At 37.5% G+C, this 18,702-nt stretch overlaps 1 protein-coding gene across 3 annotated transcripts in view; it reads left to right on the top strand.

Moving 5' to 3' along the window:
- Nucleotides 1–11: 11 nt before the first annotated feature.
- OFD1 (OFD1 centriole and centriolar satellite protein) overlaps nucleotides 12–18,702 on the top strand; it is a 35,344-nt gene continuing 16,653 nt past the window's right edge. The window contains exons 1-16 of one of the 3 annotated variants that reach the window (XM_052773802.1): nucleotides 12–116; nucleotides 328–429; nucleotides 3,059–3,259; nucleotides 4,106–4,174; nucleotides 4,258–4,285; nucleotides 5,094–5,201; nucleotides 5,948–6,084; nucleotides 7,846–8,019; nucleotides 10,006–10,112; nucleotides 10,999–11,118; nucleotides 13,592–13,665; nucleotides 14,356–14,447; nucleotides 14,587–14,776; nucleotides 15,439–15,569; nucleotides 15,948–16,059; nucleotides 17,509–18,120. In XM_052773802.1, coding sequence (XP_052629762.1) covers nucleotides 334–429; nucleotides 3,059–3,259; nucleotides 4,106–4,174; nucleotides 4,258–4,285; nucleotides 5,094–5,201; nucleotides 5,948–6,084; nucleotides 7,846–8,019; nucleotides 10,006–10,112; nucleotides 10,999–11,118; nucleotides 13,592–13,665; nucleotides 14,356–14,447; nucleotides 14,587–14,776; nucleotides 15,439–15,569; nucleotides 15,948–16,059; nucleotides 17,509–18,120 — 2,251 coding nt within the window. In that variant the 5' untranslated portion in view covers nucleotides 12–116; nucleotides 328–333. Of the gene's footprint in view, nucleotides 117–327; nucleotides 430–1,771; nucleotides 1,948–3,058; nucleotides 3,260–4,105; nucleotides 4,175–4,257; nucleotides 4,286–5,093; nucleotides 5,202–5,947; nucleotides 6,085–7,845; nucleotides 8,020–10,005; nucleotides 10,113–10,998; nucleotides 11,119–13,591; nucleotides 13,666–14,355; nucleotides 14,448–14,586; nucleotides 14,777–15,438; nucleotides 15,570–15,947; nucleotides 16,060–17,508; nucleotides 18,121–18,702 lie in introns of those variants that run through there. The other 2 variants (XM_052773803.1, XM_052773804.1) reach the window with 2 other exon arrangements.

The raw sequence follows: 18,702 nt of genomic DNA, 5'->3' as shown, positions 1-18,702 counted from the left end.
TCCATGACGCCTCAGCGGCCGCCGCCGCTCTCAGGCGCCGCCGCCCGGTCCCGCTGCCGCTCCCGGAGCCCGGCCGGGCGGGTCGGCGGCCCCGGGGAGCGCCCGCCGCTGCTCAGGCAGGAGCCGGAGGGCTGAGGCGCGGGGCCGGGGCGGGCCGGCTCGGTCTGGGGTTGGGGGGGGGGGGGAGGCTGCCGCCGGGCAGGCCTGGGCCTGTGTGAGGGGAGCGGAGGGGGCTGCGGCAGCTTGGGCTCGGCTCGGCGGCCCTGGGTCGCGCTGGGAGTCAATAATGTCTTTTTTTTTCCCCTCTTATTTTTCCTGGTGCTGTAGGGCAGGATGGCTTCGGTTGAACGGGAGACGCTGTCCCAAGATGAACTCCGGAAAAGGCTCTATCAGACCTTTAAGAACCGAGGCGTGCTGGACACGCTTAAGGTGTGCTTTATTTTCAGCAGGTGCTAGCTGTGATTCGCTGCACTGCTTCACACTGAAAGCAGCGAAAGTCATGCCGAATAAGCGTGTTTCCCACTCCTCCCAAATGTATTATTTTTGCCGCAGCCTAATTCATATTCCGCTGGTTTTTGTTTTGTTTTGTTTTTTCCCCCCAGATACGAGGTTCTTCCTAAACAGAAGTGCTTTTTGTTGCGGTTTAGTCTCAGAGCCTTTTTCAGGAAGGTTAAAGGCCTGTATCAGGTCTTTGAAAATTTCCATGCTTGAGAAGAAAGTCAAGCAGGGAAGAGAGGAATAAATGAGAATACAGGCTTGGAAAGGATCTCCTAGGTCACTGACTCTGCTTATTACCTACTATAAGTAAACACACTATATGAATTATTCTCCTAAAATATTCCAGTTCTGTTTTAAAACTATTTGAGCTGTTTTCTCCCTGTCTGCTCGTTCAGGAGAATGTCTTAGAATATGGTGGTGTTCAAGAGTGAAACTTTGTTCTGATTTGTAGTCTGGGTTTATTTATGGTTGCTCTGGCCTTTCTTCTTGTGCTGAAAGTGTCCTTCAGTTTAAGTAGCTCTTACTCCTCTTGATGATTTATAGGCAGCGGTCATACCTTTTCTTCAGTGTTCTGTTCTACAACACTAAGCAAGTCAAGGTGCAGTAGTCTCATTGCTGGTTACCACAGTAGTGCTCTGCATCGCTTTTAAATCTTTCCCCCTTTTTTTAAAGGAAGTAGACCATGATCCTTGTGAGCTTTCCAGGCAAAGTTTAGAATGGTATTAATCCTTCCCTGTTTTTGTGGGAAAGTCTGTGGGAGTCTGCATATGTCTCTTTTTGAGGCATGTTACATTTGTAGTGCTCGTCATTGTTTGGTTGACACATCCGCATCTTGCTTTTTCCAAACAATAAATTCCTTGTGTTAGAGTGGAAATTCATATCAGGCCTTAAATGCTGAAATGGTGTAGTTCATGCAGTTTCAGTTTTGCTAGTCTTTAAACAGCATCTGATCGCATTTTTTTATGACGTCTTGATCTTTCTATACTTCTGTATGCGTCTCTATGTCACCAGCAAATTTTTTTAGCTCCTGCTTGTTATGTCAAATTCATTAAAGTTAAAAAAAAATTTTAAAATCAAGATCTATATTTTAAGAATAGCATTAATAATCTTATAGCCAGTAATTCCCTGTTCAGGACAACTTGTTTCTCCCTCAGTGATTTCCATACCAAGCTTCCAATGCTTGAACCATTTCTTGTCTTGTTTGACTTAGCATGCCACCTGACAGACTATTAGTTATTTAAGTCCATTTTCCTGCTTTGTTTTCCTTGTCTAGAAGATTATACATCGTATGAAAGATTTTGTAGCTTTTCTGAGCTGAAGAATTAATACAGTTGGGTTTCTTACTGATTTCTTATGGATTACATCTTCTAATGAGAATACTCTCAACTTTCTCGTGGTCCTATCTGTCTGCCTGTGCTGCTAAGAGGCAGAGCGGATCTGGAGCTACAGGTATGCTGAGTGGCCAACATACAACAACTGATTTCCGCCTTCCTTTCTCATAGCAGGGATGGGGATTTAGCCCTGTGCTTTCCACCTGCACTTGGTCACAAGATGTATAAGAGGTTGCTGGTCTTGCTTATTTTTGAGATGTCATCTCTGTCAAAGTTGGTTGAAACTGGAGAAGTTCAGAAATTAATAAGGAAAGCCGTTTTTTTCAGTTGTCTTTGTTTCTCTCTATTGTCAGCGTAATTTCTGTAGAAGGCCACGCTAAAATATCAGGCTAGTCTGATGATCTAAGTTTGTTAAGTTTTGGTAAGTATTTCGTTCCGTTTTTGGTAACACGCTACTTCTTTAATCAACCTTGTCAGTATTGCATACCTGCTGTTGAAAGCTTAAAAAGCTGTTTGTGTCGTGATCTTTTAGTACGCTATAAACAATTTGTATAATTATATAATGAAAATTATTATTTCTTCCTTGTACAGGAGGGAGACTTTCTGATTTTAGGTTACTTTTTTTCTCTGCTGTAAGTCATAGAATGCAAATAAATAATAACAAATTCAATTTAATTATTACGAGTGCTTGTAGGCTTTTCTGATTAGTACTCTTTTGCTTCTGTACAAAATAATTGATACTAAAGACATTGAATTTCCTGTGTGTTTTCCCATCTGCTTTTGTGATGGCATTGGCAGCTTCTTGATATGAGACTCAGAAGAGGACGAGTGAGTTTTCCAAGTACACCTGAAATTAAGGCCACATCAGGCAGGCTTTATTTAAGCCAGGGAGAAGGAGAACAGGAAAGCAATGGTCTAAAAATGAAGCTGGGGGTACTAGAGTGGAGTTTATGTGAGTCCTTGACTGAGAACAATACTTCTTTTCAGTCCTGTATTTGATACATCTTGAGGGAAATTCAAAGATCACTGTAGCCACTGTTAGAGCGTTCTGAAGAAAGGTGTGGTGTTCCAAGCACTGTTCTAAATTTTGCCAGTTAGTCTGGCCATTTCTGTTAGGTAGGTTGTGATATAACATGTACAAGTAAAATGAGACTCCCTGTGAATTTTGAAAAAAAACCCTCTCATTGAATAACATGTAAACTAAGAATATAATGTCTTTTCTGTGTCAGACACAGCTCCGAAACCAGCTAATCCATGAACTAATGCACCCGATTTTAAGTGGAGAGCTTCAGCCACAGGTTGTTCCAAGTGATGATAGTTCACTTTTGATCACAGCTTCCAACAGTTTGGTGGCAGATCATCTACAGAGATGTGGCTATGAGTATTCACTTTCTGTTTTCTTTCCAGAAAGTGGATTAGAGAAGAAGAAGGTAAGTTTCAGTAATTTAGCTCTTCTGAGACTTCTAGGAGCTTTGCTTGCTGGGAGTTGTCGTATTCCAACAAAAGTGAAAAAAGTCCCCTTTTGTGATAGTGAAATACAAGTACAGCTTCTGATCATCTCCATAAAAGATTTCATTATTCAGGGCCATTTTCATGAATACTTTAAATTGGCAATAAGCTAATGATGCTGTTCTGGAAAGACATAGCACAAGCCTCTTAACTTCGTGCTTGCTTCGTCCATAGCTGTAGTCTGGCACGACCATTTGTGAGGCTGTGTGGCAGAACACTTGGGGAACTGATCCCAATTAAAGCAAGCCTTTTGTTTGGCCATTCAGTTCCCTGCAAGTGTGGTTTGTGGTCAGTTTAAGTTGTTCTAACTACAAGCTGTGGCTGAAAAGGGCAGTCCTTGCCCTCTCTTTGTTTCTTTATGAGTTTGTGATAGGGTGAAGGTGTTTTTAACAGAAAATTAGTTTTTTGACCTGGTGAGTAGTTAGTGTCATTTTGGTTAATGAGCTCATCTTATTTGTATGATAAATCAAGAAAAGAGGCAAGGAAAGTAGCAAGAACATGTATCCAGGGTGGGGAGGAAACAAAACTCTCTCTTTTCACAGCTTCAGTTGATCATGAAACCGCATGTTGGCTGCCTTATGTCTTTGGTAGTGGAGATAAGTAAATGTAGTACTAGAACAGCAGACCTCTGAAAATGGTTTTACAAGGCAATAAATAGATCTTTCTTGAATGGAAGACATTCTACAACTGTAAAATATTGCCTATTACATATTTGAAATTATTTTAAATTAGTTGACCTTTTCTAACTTACCTTTTTTTCCCTAAAGCTGTGGACTGCGCAAGATCTTCTTCAATTAATGAGAATCAATCCAAAATCCAGTCTTTACAAATCACTGGTAAGTTATTTTGATTTTGAAAATAAGCTTAAATTACAGTTGTGATGAAATAGACTGGCTAAAACATCTTTTATTTCTTACAGACTTCGGGAACTCAGAAGGAGAATAAAGGTACAAGATGTTTATACAGGATGCAGACAAGGATAATTGTGTCAGCTTCATTTTTATTAAGATGCGAGCAATAGGAATTCAAATTTCTTGGGTGTATGTTGGTATGGAATAATAAGGATTCAGTCAGACTTTGAAACTTGCAGTGCACCAGGATGATGAATATTATGTTTCAGGATTATCCACCTCCTATTTGTGTGCATTAAGCATTAACAGTCACCTACAAAATAAATGACTTGGGACATTAGAAATATGAGAAAAAATCTCTAATCAGTTATTAAATATAATGCTCTTTGGAAGCTTTTCACACTAACTTTGGCAAACTCGGATTTTGGTTTGTGTTTACAACTGAATGTACTGGCTTGCACAATGTACTTCAAAAACTAGTTAAAGATTTAATTGACTTTCCATTGGTTTATATAAGAAATAATTCTTATGTCTGCATGATGAAACCTAGCTATATTGTATAGCCTAAAGGAGCTTGATCTTCAGAAACCCCTGTTGCCTAATGACCTCATAATTAAAGTAGTAATAATCTGCTCTCTCAAATGACCTCGGAAGTCAAAGGGACAAAGAGACATGGATGAAAGGAAAAGTTGCAAAAGGACAGCTGTTGCAGAATGAGATGGACTTGGATTATGCTTATAATAAAATCGTAATAGTTTACTAGTATTGATTTTTACTTAAATACTTGGTTCTTTCTGTAAATCGAATAGGTTTTCTTGTACAGTGAAAATGACTTCATTAGTTGCAGGCTCAAATTCAGTTTTGGTATGAAGTCAGAACTAATTAATATATTGGATCTTGATAGGTTTTCTTATGCAGATTTTAATCGGACTAACAGAGCATCATCTAAGTAGGGAAACTCATGACACAGAGACTCAGACAACCTCAGTGCCTCCTTACAGAGAATCTCTTGGTAAGTGCAGCCTCTGCAAGCAAGTCTCCCCAGATATTTTCGTATTGGTAAATGGTATGGATTTATAAATTGTATGAAAGGTTCATACAGTTGTGAACATTCATATTCATCACTTGCTCAAATGCAGCCTAAAGTAATAATAAGTAAAGGTCATACCTATCGTTAGTACATTGATTTTCTAACCTTTCTTAAAATAAGATGAAAGTCCTGTTATGATTCTTTTTTTTTTTTTTTTAATCACTCAGACGTTTTCTTAGGCATTTAGCTAAGAGCTGTAACATCTTAGATGGACTGTAGATTTTATGTGCTGAAATACGTTCTGGAAAACATAATTGTAAACGCATGCCTTGCTTCTCTTTCTATGATAGTGTTTCAGTGAAAGTTAAGCATAGATTGGGAGTTCTTGAATTATAATGTGCTTGCTGTTAGTAATACAAAAAACCTAAAACTTGCATGCAAAAGAAAATTCTTGTGCATCCATGATAAAGACGATGAATGACTATGTAATACCACAAATAGTGCCTAAACAGTCAAGTGCTGCCTCCTAGTTATATGTTGTGTGGCATAAAGCTGATAAATGACATTTCTGTGCTGCCTCTGCTTTTGTACCACACAAGTCTTTCTATGACAGGGCTACTTAGGTAAACTAAGGAACTTCCTACAGAGAGACAGGTTCCTATAGTTTTTGATAGGATAACTGTGGTGACAGTTTTTCAATGATGATGGGTATATTGCTCTTTTTATAGCTGAGAAGCTTCAACTGATTGATGAACAGTTTGCAGACTCTTATCCCCAGCATCAAAAATACGAATCTTTAGAAGTAAAACTTCATGAATATAGAAAAGAAATAGAGAAGCAGCTTCAAGCAGAAATGTGTCAAAAGGTATAACTGGTAATTGAATTTGAAAGGGACATTTGTTAATTTTGACTTCTCACGTTACAAACTTTTAATACTTAAGGTAAATTGAAAGAAAAGATCTAATAGCGAGTTACAACAAACACAAAAGGCTATGTTAATCCAATATCAATTGTTAATTTGATGATATAGCGTGTGTATATTTTCCATTCCCCTTTTTTGTTAAATGTGCACAGGATGTTAAGCTTTTTATTCTGATGTTAATTTGTAACGCAACTTTTTCTTAATTTGATTGTCTTAATTTGGTAAATTTTATTTGCTCTTTGATTTCTTAGTTTTATGGAGAAATGTTTACTCTGCTTAGTCGTACTATTAATTTTCCTTCCCCATTAAGATTTTGAAGCTTACATTTCAATATAATGCATAGCAAATGACAGGCGTGAATTACAGCTGTGTAGCTTAACAGATAGTTGAGTTTATGTTTGAAAAATGGAGCAGAGAGAATATACTGCAGTTCATTTAAATATGGGTTTTTTCTTCCATAAATTTGATATAAACTGTTTGAGGAAATCAGTTTAGTCATATTTATTCAGCTAGACAAGTAGAAGGACGGAGAGTTGCAACTGCCAATGTATTTTACCTTCATTTTTCATTTAGTCTTTATTCCCCAACAGGCACTGTCTTTATAGTATGTGAAACATGTTAATTCATGTGTTAAGTTTGTCTCAGTTTAAGCGAAGCCATTGTAACAAAGGAGATTGGAACCTTAACCAGATATAAATCACTTCTAAATTCAATTAACTTTACACAGATTCCTTAGCAATGTGACGTGAATTGCTGTAAGACATTTCTAATCCAATTTGTGTATGTACAAGTGATACTGTACTGTCTCACCATTTCTTTCATTTTTCGCAAAATTTATGCCCGCAGACCTGAATTCCTTGATCAGGTGTTCCTACTGTGCTTTTTCCCCTCTCTTTAACCTCATTTTCTCCAGTCTCTCAATTTTTCTGTCATTCTCTTTTTATTCTTTTGCTCATTTTTTTCTCATATTTTTTGTCTTGTATGCTTGCTTTCCATTTTGTTCCAGATTTTTCTTACAATTCTTTATAACTCTGTTTGTTCTTGCGTATATTGTACTTCACACATTGTATGGTGGCGTGTTCCGTACAGTTCTTCTGTGCAGTTGAAAGATGCATACTTTCCTGTTTGTATGCATTTACTTTTTTTTCAGTTGTGCTAAGAAGTCTGTGAATCAGGACTTCTGTTTCTGTTACCCTCTTTATGTGGAGTTACATGTTCTGCATTTTTTTTATGTTTGGCACTTTTTTTGTGTCCAGATGTATTTCTGTAGTTCCTGAGCGATTCAGGACAGGTCTGCTTCTGCCATTTCTTGCATCACCAGTCAAAAGTGGTTCTTTGGGAAAGGGACAAGAATAGAGACAGTGTCAGAGGAGGAATTAAAGAGTGTGGCCATTCCTTAACTGCAAACAGAGTATCACTCCTGCAGTGTGTTTTTCTTCATAGGCCTCTGTTTTGCTCTTGTCTAAAGCTACTAGTTTTGTCTAAGATCTGCTTTGGGATGCCAGATAAATGCATGAAAACTATGTGAGACATGCAAATAGTATGTTCTGCTAAGATACTTTATCACAGTAATTTATTTTCATCAAATTATCATACATTTCCTAACAAGAATTTCTAAGTGAAATTTAGAATTGCCTGAGGAGGGATTGCCTTTGTCGATTTGAAGATGGCCCTACTTACCCCACTGTTTCTCCTTTATGTAAGCTAGAACATTTTAAAGAAGTTGAAATAGCAAAGATTAAAATGGAGGAGAAAGTGCAGACCCAGAAAGAAATCTCTGAGCTGCGTCATGAGTTGGAGAGGACACATCAGGCAAAGTCTGAAGCCTTGATTTCTCGTGAAAAGAATGCTATTGAGAGGCTTCAAAAGCAACAAGAGGTAAAGGTCCAAATATTTTTTCTTAATCTAGCACAAAATGATTCAGTGAGTTGATTAAATTGTTCTTATATCTTCAGGAGATTTACCTTCAGATCGTACTTGGCTTATTAGTGAAAACATTGAATTTACTTTTGTTCTCGGGGGAGCTCATTTAGCAACTGCAAGAAAGAGTATGGGTAAATATCTAAGTAGAGCTGGCTGGAAAAGGAACAGTTCTGCAGGCTAGGATTGATGGACTTAAATGTAATAAATACTTTTTAATTTGTTTTAATAACTTTGCTGAATTCAGATCACTGAGATTTTTTTAAGAGAAAGTTGAACATAGCTTTTAGTTATACTATAAATTCTTTCAGTTGCTAAGAAGGACTCTAAGCTAAATGGAATATGTAGTCTGGATGGTACGGATATGCCATTTCTGTATGTCACTGTATGTTGAATATTATTAATAGCCACTGTCTTTACTGTAAGCTAGCATCTCGTTTCGTTTCTTTGAACACTTTTTTGATGAGTTACTCCTTTGGGCTGTTAACTATTTGTGTTTTGCCAGAGTAGTAACTGTTCCTGCAGCACACAATAATTTGTAAATAGTTCTAAATTGCTTCTCCCAATCTCTGTTACTTTTCAGTTTTTGGAAGAATAGTTTGCTTGCTATTCTGTTGCCTGCCTGCTTAGCCATCCCTCTGCTGTCTGCAGTAGACCTTCCTATCCAAATAATAGTCATCCACAAATGCTAACCACATTTTTGTGGTGAGGTTTTTTGTTGTGGTGGTGGGTTTTTTTGGTTTTCAGTTCCCCCCCACCCCCCAGAGAGCACATGGTATTGGTTAACAAAGCAATCATACAGGTCTCTATATAGTTTATTATATACTGGTCTTTACTATTGACCTCCTTCCAATCTGAAAGTTAAACATTTTATCACTACGCTATGAATTTCTTTCATGGTTATGTCCTTAGAAGCTTACAAGAAAACCTTGTATTTTATGCTATCAATCTTCTTCTGTGGATATGAAATTAATTCAGTAATTAAAAAAAAAAAAAAAAGACAACTAGATCAGCATATCCGTCAGGTATTGTGTATGAATATCTGGTTGCTCTTGTTAGCTTACGCACTTCCCTGAAAAGTATATGCGTCATTTAGCTGGGGACTCTTAACAGAGACTAGGAGCTCTACTGAGTTGAAGTATATTTACAATAAAGGTAGAAGGTAATTTAACCCTTTGCTAAGATAACTTTATGCCCAGGTAATGTGGCTTGACAAACTGCTCTGGTTGTTGCACCAGGAACAGCAGCTCAGTCTTTCAGCACTGTCAAATGCACGTGGCTTGCAAACTTGATATGAGTACCTGTATGGCAAAATCATACTTTTCTTCTTCTTCGGCACTTATTATTTCTTTGGAGAGAAATAATGACTTGTGTGCTTAAGGACAAAAAAAGCTATTTTTTATTAATAAGAAGGTATGTGACTTTTGGTATTAGCATGTTTGGAGAATCCCTTTTACAGTTTGTTTGATTTCTATAAGTTAAACTGCAAAAACTGAAAGACTGCTGGTTTACTCAGTTTTAATTTTAAATCATGTTTTATCACGGGGTTTTGGCATTTGTTTTTTCAATTTTGTTTTTATGAAGAACATAGGAAACTATTGTTTATTAAAAAAAAGTCAAGTGTTTGAACATGTTTATTATGTAAATTTTTTAAAACAATTTTTCTTTGTACATAAGTTTTAATCAGTGGTATTTCTTAAAAGAAAAGTGTTTACAGGAAGCCAGTAGTGACTCCATCTAAAACATTTTCACTCAGGGTAAAAGGAGAAAGGGAACAAAAAAAGATAATTATAATCAATTCTGGATGTTATTTCAAATTATGACTATATATTTATTGGAGTAAGACCAGTTACTGAAGAAGATCCTTGAAAGTTTGAACATGTTAAACAGTAAATACCTGTATAAAGTGTGAAGTAAAACTAGAGATAATGTTTTGTGATTCAGATAGAAGCAAAGGAAGTATACGCTCAGAGACAAAGTCTACTGAAAGATATTGAAGTCGTAAGGACCAGAGAGGCGGAACTGAAGCAAAGAATTGAGGCATTTGAAGTGTAAGTTGCTGAAGGGCATATACAATGCTAAAATACGCTGTTGTCCTTTTTCTGGAAAGCGCCCTTCAAGATGTTGCTGCTTCTATGACATTGAAATGGATTATATATCCCAGAAGTTGTGTTTTGCATTTTCAGCAGTGTTGTATACTGTCTCTAGTAGCAGGGATACCCCATACAAAAAGATGTTTGGGGTTTTTTTCTATTCCACCTCATCCAACCAAAACAGTGCAGCATTACTTTGGAGGCAAGGAACGAGATATTTGCTTTGAAGTGCTTAAATTAAAAAAAAAACAAAACTAAACAACAAACCCCAGACAACACAGTGTGTAACCCTAACACTCATGAGGCATGTATGTGATATTTTGCTGCTTTACTCCTGGGTTGTTTTTTTTTTTTGACTTGTTCTTGGAAGATCAGTTTTCTTTGGTTAAATAAAAAAATAACTAAACCATTTTTGGCCAGCTTTTCAATACTACTTAATGTCATTACTTTGTCATCTTTTTTTTATAGGAAAATGAGTATCCTGCTAACAAAAACTTGTTTTTTTTTTTAACAACCCAGCAGAGGGTGCTGATAGAATACCATGCTCAGCACTATCTCCTCTGAAGCCTTTCTGGTGTAGGAAACTGAGCTAGGGTTAACCTGGGATAGCTGTGCAATTGATTGGTACTGGATTTTAAATAGGGCAATTTAGTTTGTGTCACATCTCCTTGTTCTTAATGAATTACAGTGACAGATTCTGATGATAATTTTAAATTGCTACAGTGTTCCAAGCAAGCACATTATACTTTGATGTCCCTAAATGTTATTTTAAAAAAACACAAAACAAACCCTAAAGTTTCAAGATTATAAGTGGTCATTGTCTGTATATTTATGGATATTTCAGCACTCAGAAACTTCAGGAAGAGAAAAATAAAGCTATTGATGATGCACTTCGACGTCGGGAGGTTGCTGTGAAGAACATAGAGGAGACGTATGATCAAAAGCTTAAGACAGAACTCTTGAAGTAAATTTTTCTTTTGTCTCTAATAGGACGCATGCTACTTCCTATGAAAACAGAATAATAAGTTCTATAGGATTTCTTTTGAAAAGTGTAACAAAGCAAGGACTTTGAAAATGTGCACTCGTGTTTTTATCAGCTTGAATTCTTTACATCATTGCTTAGCTCTTTGCTAGTACGACAAAATGTTCTGTCACATTCAGAAAAAGCTTGCTATGGAAGATAACTCTCTTTTGATTATAGGTTATATTATTGTTGTAGTTTAAATTCTGTGTTGTTTTCCAGGAAAGAGATGTGACATTAGTTGAGTGTTTAGACAAGAGGATTTGAAGCAGTATTAGTGAGTTCCTTTGACCACAATTAAAAGAACTGACCATTTTATGAATGCAGAAAAGGCATGGAGGGGAAATCAGCATTAAAAAGATGTTATAGGTTTCTTGGAAAAAGGGTGAGAGGCACACTAGCCCATTGTACAGTTAGATTGGCTCTTACCTTAACCCCTCCCCATTTTTGGAGAGGGATTCTCTGATACAGATCACCCTCTTTTATTGACTACCATCTGCTTGAACATGGTTTCAAGAAATTTGCTTAGAAATGCTCTTTGAAAGCGTAAGACATCATCTGTGACTGCTTTTGAGGTGCTGCGGTGGGTATATCCTAACTTTGCTATTGTACTTTCTTGGAGTGCCTTGGTCAATTGAAGGGTTACGTGATCCTTCAATGCAGGCACATGCTCTTGGCATGTTATTATTCCTGTGTATTTGATACCATGAACCAGTCTTCCAGTTAGGCAGTTAAACCAAATGACTGATGTATCATTACTTGTTATTGCAAACCAGTGAACAATAAGTATTACCTGTGTTAGTGTGTCTTTATTTAAATCACAGAGGAAAGATGTAAAGAGTAGGTCTTGATAAGAATGATGCCTCAGCTGAAACTGAGTAGATTTGAGGGTTTTGTCAGAGAACAGTGAAATGCGACTAATGACCCCCCTTGGTATCTTACTTTATCTATCCATAACAGCTAGTTACAAATAATGCCTGTGGAGTGCTTTTGGTTCATGAGGAGAAGCAAATTATTTTAAGGATGAACTGCTGCTTAGCTTATTTTACCAACATACAAAATATTTTAGACATTCTGCAAATGCTCAGAAAGATAAAATCCATGTCGTTTTGTCCCAAATCCTTGGTGAAAAGTAGCAAAGAGCTATTATTTATTATATAGATATAATGATGCTGGTTGGGAAAGGAATCTTTTTTTATTTCTACAGTAAATGTTAAATGCCATAATTGGGAGAAGGATCTGAGTGGTCTGGACCATTTGCAAAAATGCAGGAGGATGGATGTGGCAATATCTGAAAACATTTATAATCTATGTCCCAGTCATGCAAAATGTTGAGCTTTCTTAGCTCCTGTAAATTCCAGTAAAATTGAATGGTAAAGTTGGATGGCTGCTGGGCTGTGAATAGTGGTGTACCTGGGCAGTGCTCAGTGTCTAGCTGGTGGCCGATGATGAGCAGAGAACCCTTGGGGTCACTACTGGGACCCATACTGTCCATCACCTTCATCCATGATCTGGATGTTGACACAGGGCATCCTCAACAACTTTGAACATGAGGCTTAATTAAGGGGGATGGCTTCCACAACAAATGGCAGAGGTTCAGTTCAGACAGGCTTTGATAAGCTTGGGGATTGTGCCAACACAAATCTTAGGAATTTTAACAAGGAGAACTGCAAAGCTCTGTGCTCGGGGAAGAATATCCCTATGAAGCAGTATAATGCGGAAAAGGAATTGACTGAGGAGCTGCGTTTCTGAAGAGGACATGGGAGTAGAGTGAGTGCCAGGCTGACTGTGAGCGAGCAGCACGCTCTCGCAAATAAGGCAAACAGCATGATGGGTGACGGTAGTAGCAGCATGGCCAACAGACTGAGGGAAGTTGTTATCCCCTTCAGGTATTGGTAAAGGCTGTGCTAGGAATACCATGCCCAGGTTTGGGCTCCCCAATTCAAGAAAGTCACGAAGAAACTGGAGAGGGACTAGTAAAGGTCTGTCAGGATAGTTACGGGACTATCAGACGTGACCTCTCAGTTCATATGGTAGGGGCCATAAATTGTGGCTTGGGAGATTCAGCTTGGACATGGGGGAAAAAAATTTTTACTGGGCAGGTAGTGCAGCATTGGCACAGGTCATCCAGGGAGGTGGTGGAATATACATCCTTTGAGGTTTTCAAGACTTAGCTAGGAAGAGCCACAGCTGAACTGCTCTGGAGTTGGTGGTAGCCTTGCTTTTTGAGCAGGTGGTTGAATGAGGTGATTGGCAAGGCCCTTTCCAACTGTTTCAGTGGCTCTGCAATAACTAATTTTGTTAATAAATAATTGTGTGATCGTAGTTTAGTCTGGGAAAGACTGCAATTTGCACAAATGCATGCACATGTGCGCACACACATACTTTGGAAATACATAATTCTTTTTACTTCTAGATATCAGCTTGAATTAAAAGAAGAACACATAGCCAGAACCAATAAAGTTACTGAAGATGAGAAAAAAAATAAAGGTAACCATCTCTTTGAGATTAATAAAGTAGCTGTTTATCTCTAGAGCTTTTACTAACAGGTATCAAAACACTGTAGTTACTAAACAGTCATGGTGTTCAGTAACAGTGGTATAAGTGACAGAAAAACCATCAAAATAGATTTTTGAAAACATGTAGCAGGATCCAGGGACAGGTCAGCAACTCCTTGCTGTTCAGAATGCAGTGGGAACCGTGAGCTGCTGCTTTGCACAGAGGCTGCAAAGCATTTTGCTTTTTCAGTTTCCCATCTCCTTCTGAAGTCTTAATAGCTCATTCAGTCTCTAATTGAACTCTGGTACACTCTGGTATCATACTCTTGAATGGTTGCCAGTTTTTACATTTATTGTGCACAAGATGTTTAATTGGAGCTTGGGGAAAAGAGCTGGGACAGATAACATGTTGAGACTTTTAAGTTAGGGACGTGTGAAAGAAATGATATATCATGTGCATATGAATTTGATTTACTTAATTCTGAAGGAGTGTATGTATGCATATGTATATATGCACACAGTGTGACTTACATAATTTTGAAGGAGTGTGTATGACAGTCATTTTTATGTCTTGAATTAAATTGAATGTTGGGCTTAGCAGCTTAAACTTTTTTTGGCTGATACAATTTTTTACTCTACTACGCTACTAATTTTAATTCAGCATTTGTAATCCTCCCTGCAGAGAAAGCTATGTTTTTGCATGAAGAAACCATTGCTGTTAATTCAAAAAAGGAGGAACTCAAGCAAGCTATATCACGCACGAGAGAGCTTGAGGTAATTGTAAACATGAATTTAAAGAAGCTGTATTCTAATTAGTGCTTTTGAGGTACATTTAAAAAAAAAGAAAATGTGAAATAAAAATGATTTAGTAGTACAACAGTTCATAAGCTTCTAAACTGTTCTTTTTCTGCAGCTGGATTTGGAGTCAGCGAAGGCCCAGGTTCTCTTGGTAAATAAACAGAATCAGTTGTTGACAGAAAAACTGAAAGAGGTGTCAGACTATCCTTTGCTAAAGGAGGAGAAATTGGAGCTCCAAGTGCAGAATAAACTGCTTAGGCAACAGTTGGATGAGACTCGCAGTGAGAACCAGCATCTTCGAGACAGTCAGTGTGAATGATTTAATAATTTTCTTGTTTATGTTTCCCTACAAGTACTTGTTTAGAAGTAAATTTTCATTAAAATACATTCTTTGTATTATGTTTACTAGTAGTTTTTATTAAACCCCAATTAATGTTTGTGTAAAATGAAACAGTCCTTGACATTATCAGTTTATTTTCTGTAATATGTCTGTATTGTAGAAATCCTGAATTGTGGTAGCTATAACAATATGAAGAATATCCCTTTCACCCTTTGAAAAAAGCAGAGCAATGTTTCTAACCATAGCATTAGTATGGTTAGTAATGGTAAAAGAACATTGCACTATTATTTTTAAGTGCTTGCCTGACTATAGTCATAAAATGCCAAGTATTTTTAATGTGCATTTGAGATTGCAGGAGAGTAGAGACGTACACCCAGTTAGGTAGGTTAGGATATGTATTTTTCTTCCAGAGTAGGACAGTCTGGGTCTAGATCTTAGATGACTACACCACCAAAAATTTCGGTCCTTTGTAAAAGGAGGGAAAAAAATCCTTAAGTACTTTATTCAAACAAAGCCTTGTTACGTTTTTCAGACCAAATCAGCTTTACGTTTTGAAGCGGTATCGTGTAGAAAAGTGCACACTCGTTATTGTACGGCTGAGTGTCTAGTATTTCTCTTTCTGGGTAGAGCTATCGCAGCCCTCGGCGGAGCACCTGGCCTGCCAAGTGGAGCTGAGGAGAGTGGAACATTCTAGGAAGCTGGCGCTGGATGAATTTGAAAGTCATAGGCAGATTTTGGAAAAGCAGCTACAAAGTGAGGTAAATTGTTTTTTCTAAATAATTTGAATCCTTTCTCTTTCCTGTCATCCCGTTCACATTTATCTATGTACCTGTGCAGGCCGTTTAGCATGTAGTTAGGGGGATTGTTTGTACTCCACTTATTTTTATGTAAACAACTCTAAAGAAAACAAACCAAAACAACACCAAAAAGCAACCAAAAAAAAAAAATCACTAACCCAACATAAACAAAGTAAATCTTTCCAAGTCATTAAGTTGTCAGCACTGACTTTCAGTAGGATACTATGTGTATGGTTTCACTGGACCTGAAAACCATTTAGAAACAAGTATTCAGCCAGCTGAGATTACTCTTTGTGTTTGAATTATGCTGATTTTTGTTTTCCTCTTGATCTCCTATAGGTTGAGCGTTGTGCCCAGTTAAAGACCCAACTGTTGGAGTCAGAAGCTACTGTCAGGAAGTTAAATGTGCAGGTTGAGGAACTGAAACTGCAGGTGAAACAAACACAGGCAGGTTTGTATCTTACACCAGAGCAATCCTTTACGAAGTTCATTTACCTAACTAGTATAAGAATTTCCAGAAGCTTAAAAAAGCTGCAGTTGCATAGAACTAATATACCGCCAGTGAGTAGACTTCAAGTTTAAAATCAAAATCTATTTAAAAGCCCAATGTAAAAAGCAGACTCATTACAACTTCCCTTCCTTTCAGAAAACATACACATAAGAGGAAGGGAAAACATTCCTCCCTGAATACTTGCATGTTTTTATTGTCTGTTTTTCCTCAGCATGAAGACATTAGTGTTTGGTGATAACATAATCACTGTTTTCCAGGAGGCGAGTTATGTTTTAATGCCTTTTGATTCTTGAATGTTCATAATAAGAGTAATCAATTTGAAATTGTATTGTGTACTTCACAAATTTAAATCTAACTTTTAAACAGTCGTTGTCAAGGCTAACAGCTTATGCACCTCGTATAGGCATTAGAAAGAGAGAGAGGCACTTGCGTAAAGCAATTCAGTCTGCTGAAGAAATGTATTTCTAAAGATGCCTATCGGTCTTGCTAATATCAAGTATGATAAATAAAAGTTTGGGGATGTATATTTAATCTAAAAATATGGAATTGAATTCTGCAATGGTTATACATTGTATACAGCATGTTTTGCACCATAGTTCAGTATATGCAGTATTTTATTCACCAGACCAATGTGTACATTTTCATATATGGTACAAGTATCGGTACCATTTGGAATTGGAAATTTGTTAGTGTTAAAATAGCAAATATATATTTTAATTAAATGACTGAAAGTACTGCAAGGACTTTTATTTTGCATCAGAGTTAAGAATGTCATTGAAGAAACATTTATGTAGAATAAAAACAAGGTGGTGATTTTGCTGAGAAAGATACAGCCCTATAGATTGGTCTTTTGGGCTTGCTGAAGCACATACAAGTGCAAGCCAGGAAACAGACAGCCCTGAAACATTCAATTTAACTGACAATTTTGGAGAAGTACTTTGTTTTTTTAAAAACAACAATTTGTCTCCAAATTTCTTTTTTTATCTAAATAGAAGGAAGCTGTTAAGACTTGTGGCCTGCCCTGTGTCCCTCACCTTTTAACAGTGTGATTGGATATAATGTGTCCAAAGTGGTGATGTTTTAATTTTTATTCATTTCTTTAAATGTAATTTAAGCAATAACATTGTAGAGGGCATACTTCAGGTAGTTGTACACGGAAGGATTATATAATAAAAAAAAAAATATCAGCGATAATTTGCAGCTATGCAAATTGTGCATTGAAAATACATTTAAGTCAAACCATTAAATTCTCACAATTTGAGCCAATTCCATCTTAAAATCATTTTGATCAAACTGAAATTTACATGCTGTGTTTTACTGTTTCTGTTTCATTATGGGTCTCCCTCTCTCACTCTTTACTGTCACTCACTTTCTCTTGCTATCTTTTAGCTCTAGAAAATGAAGTGTATCGGAATCCAAAGCCTTCACTTGTCGATCGCTCTGTCCTTGACTTCACTGGTGACAGAATTGTACCTCATGATATTTATGTGGATAGCACATTCCTAAAGAATCAGGTTATGACTGATGTGATGAAGGTAAACGCTGTGCCGAGATTTGGCTATCAGCAGCAGTTACAGCCACGCAGTGCTTCTCCAGATTCTGACCTAGAGTGTATGGCACAAACCCGGGCTAGAATAAAAGAACTAGAAAAAGAGGCAGAGTATTTGGAAGAAGCCTACAGGAACTACCAACACAGAGTCATGCAGGGTGCAGCTGCAAGCAGAACGCCAAGAAAGATGCAGTCTCCTTTACTCCTACAGTGTGCTATTAGTAGACCCCCCTTGACGACCCAGCATGAACTTCTAGAGGATAATCCCAGCTCCCAGCACTCCCCCCTGAGCAGTCCAAGAGGTGAAAAACACATCAAAAAATCTGGGCAGGTTGAGGTCTTTAAAAATCCCTTAACGCCACCGTGCAGAGGAGCGTCTTCTTCAAGACGCCTTTCTTCTACTCCCATTTCGAAATTGGAAAGAGATCTCGGTAACAAGAAAACTTCAGATGGTAAGTCACAATTTTTAATCTGGTGTTGTATTTGGCTTTTACTTACTGTTCCTCTTGCGCTATGGGAAAAGATTTAGTAGTGATAGTCTTTCACTTATTGGTTATTTGCTAAGAGGCAGGAGAAGTCAGAGACAAAATATGCTAGCTGCTTGGAGTATTGCTTCTTCATGGAAACAAGTACTGGAGAAGTACGTTGAGGGAGGCTAAACATACTGCACTTAGTTCGTTAGCTTTATAGAGAAGACTACGCTATATAATTCAATACAGGTGTAACCTTATGATGTGCAGTTTCATTCAAAAGTTGCTATGAAGTATAACTACGTTGTAACATTAACTGTAATTTCCCAGGTTTAATAACCCTCCCTCTGTATTCCTATCCTTTCATTTAGCTATTGTAGTTAACGTGTGCAGCAGAAGGCTGCTTTGTCTGGCTTCTCTTAAATTGAGTTTTCCAGTCTGAAAGGTCCAGATTTGCTTTTGTTTGTTCTTTTTTGCTGTGACATCTTTATCAAATATTCCTGAGCAATTGTGAGAGGGAGGGGATTAGTGTTTGGTCATGATTGGAAAATTGTAATTTGCTAT

Source organism: Harpia harpyja, chromosome 22 (genome assembly GCF_026419915.1).
Source record: "Harpia harpyja isolate bHarHar1 chromosome 22, bHarHar1 primary haplotype, whole genome shotgun sequence".
In the NCBI taxonomy this organism is placed as follows: Eukaryota; Metazoa; Chordata; class Aves; order Accipitriformes; family Accipitridae; genus Harpia; species Harpia harpyja.
Note: the sequence above shows the minus strand (reverse complement) of the source record. Positions and strands in the feature narration are given on the sequence as shown.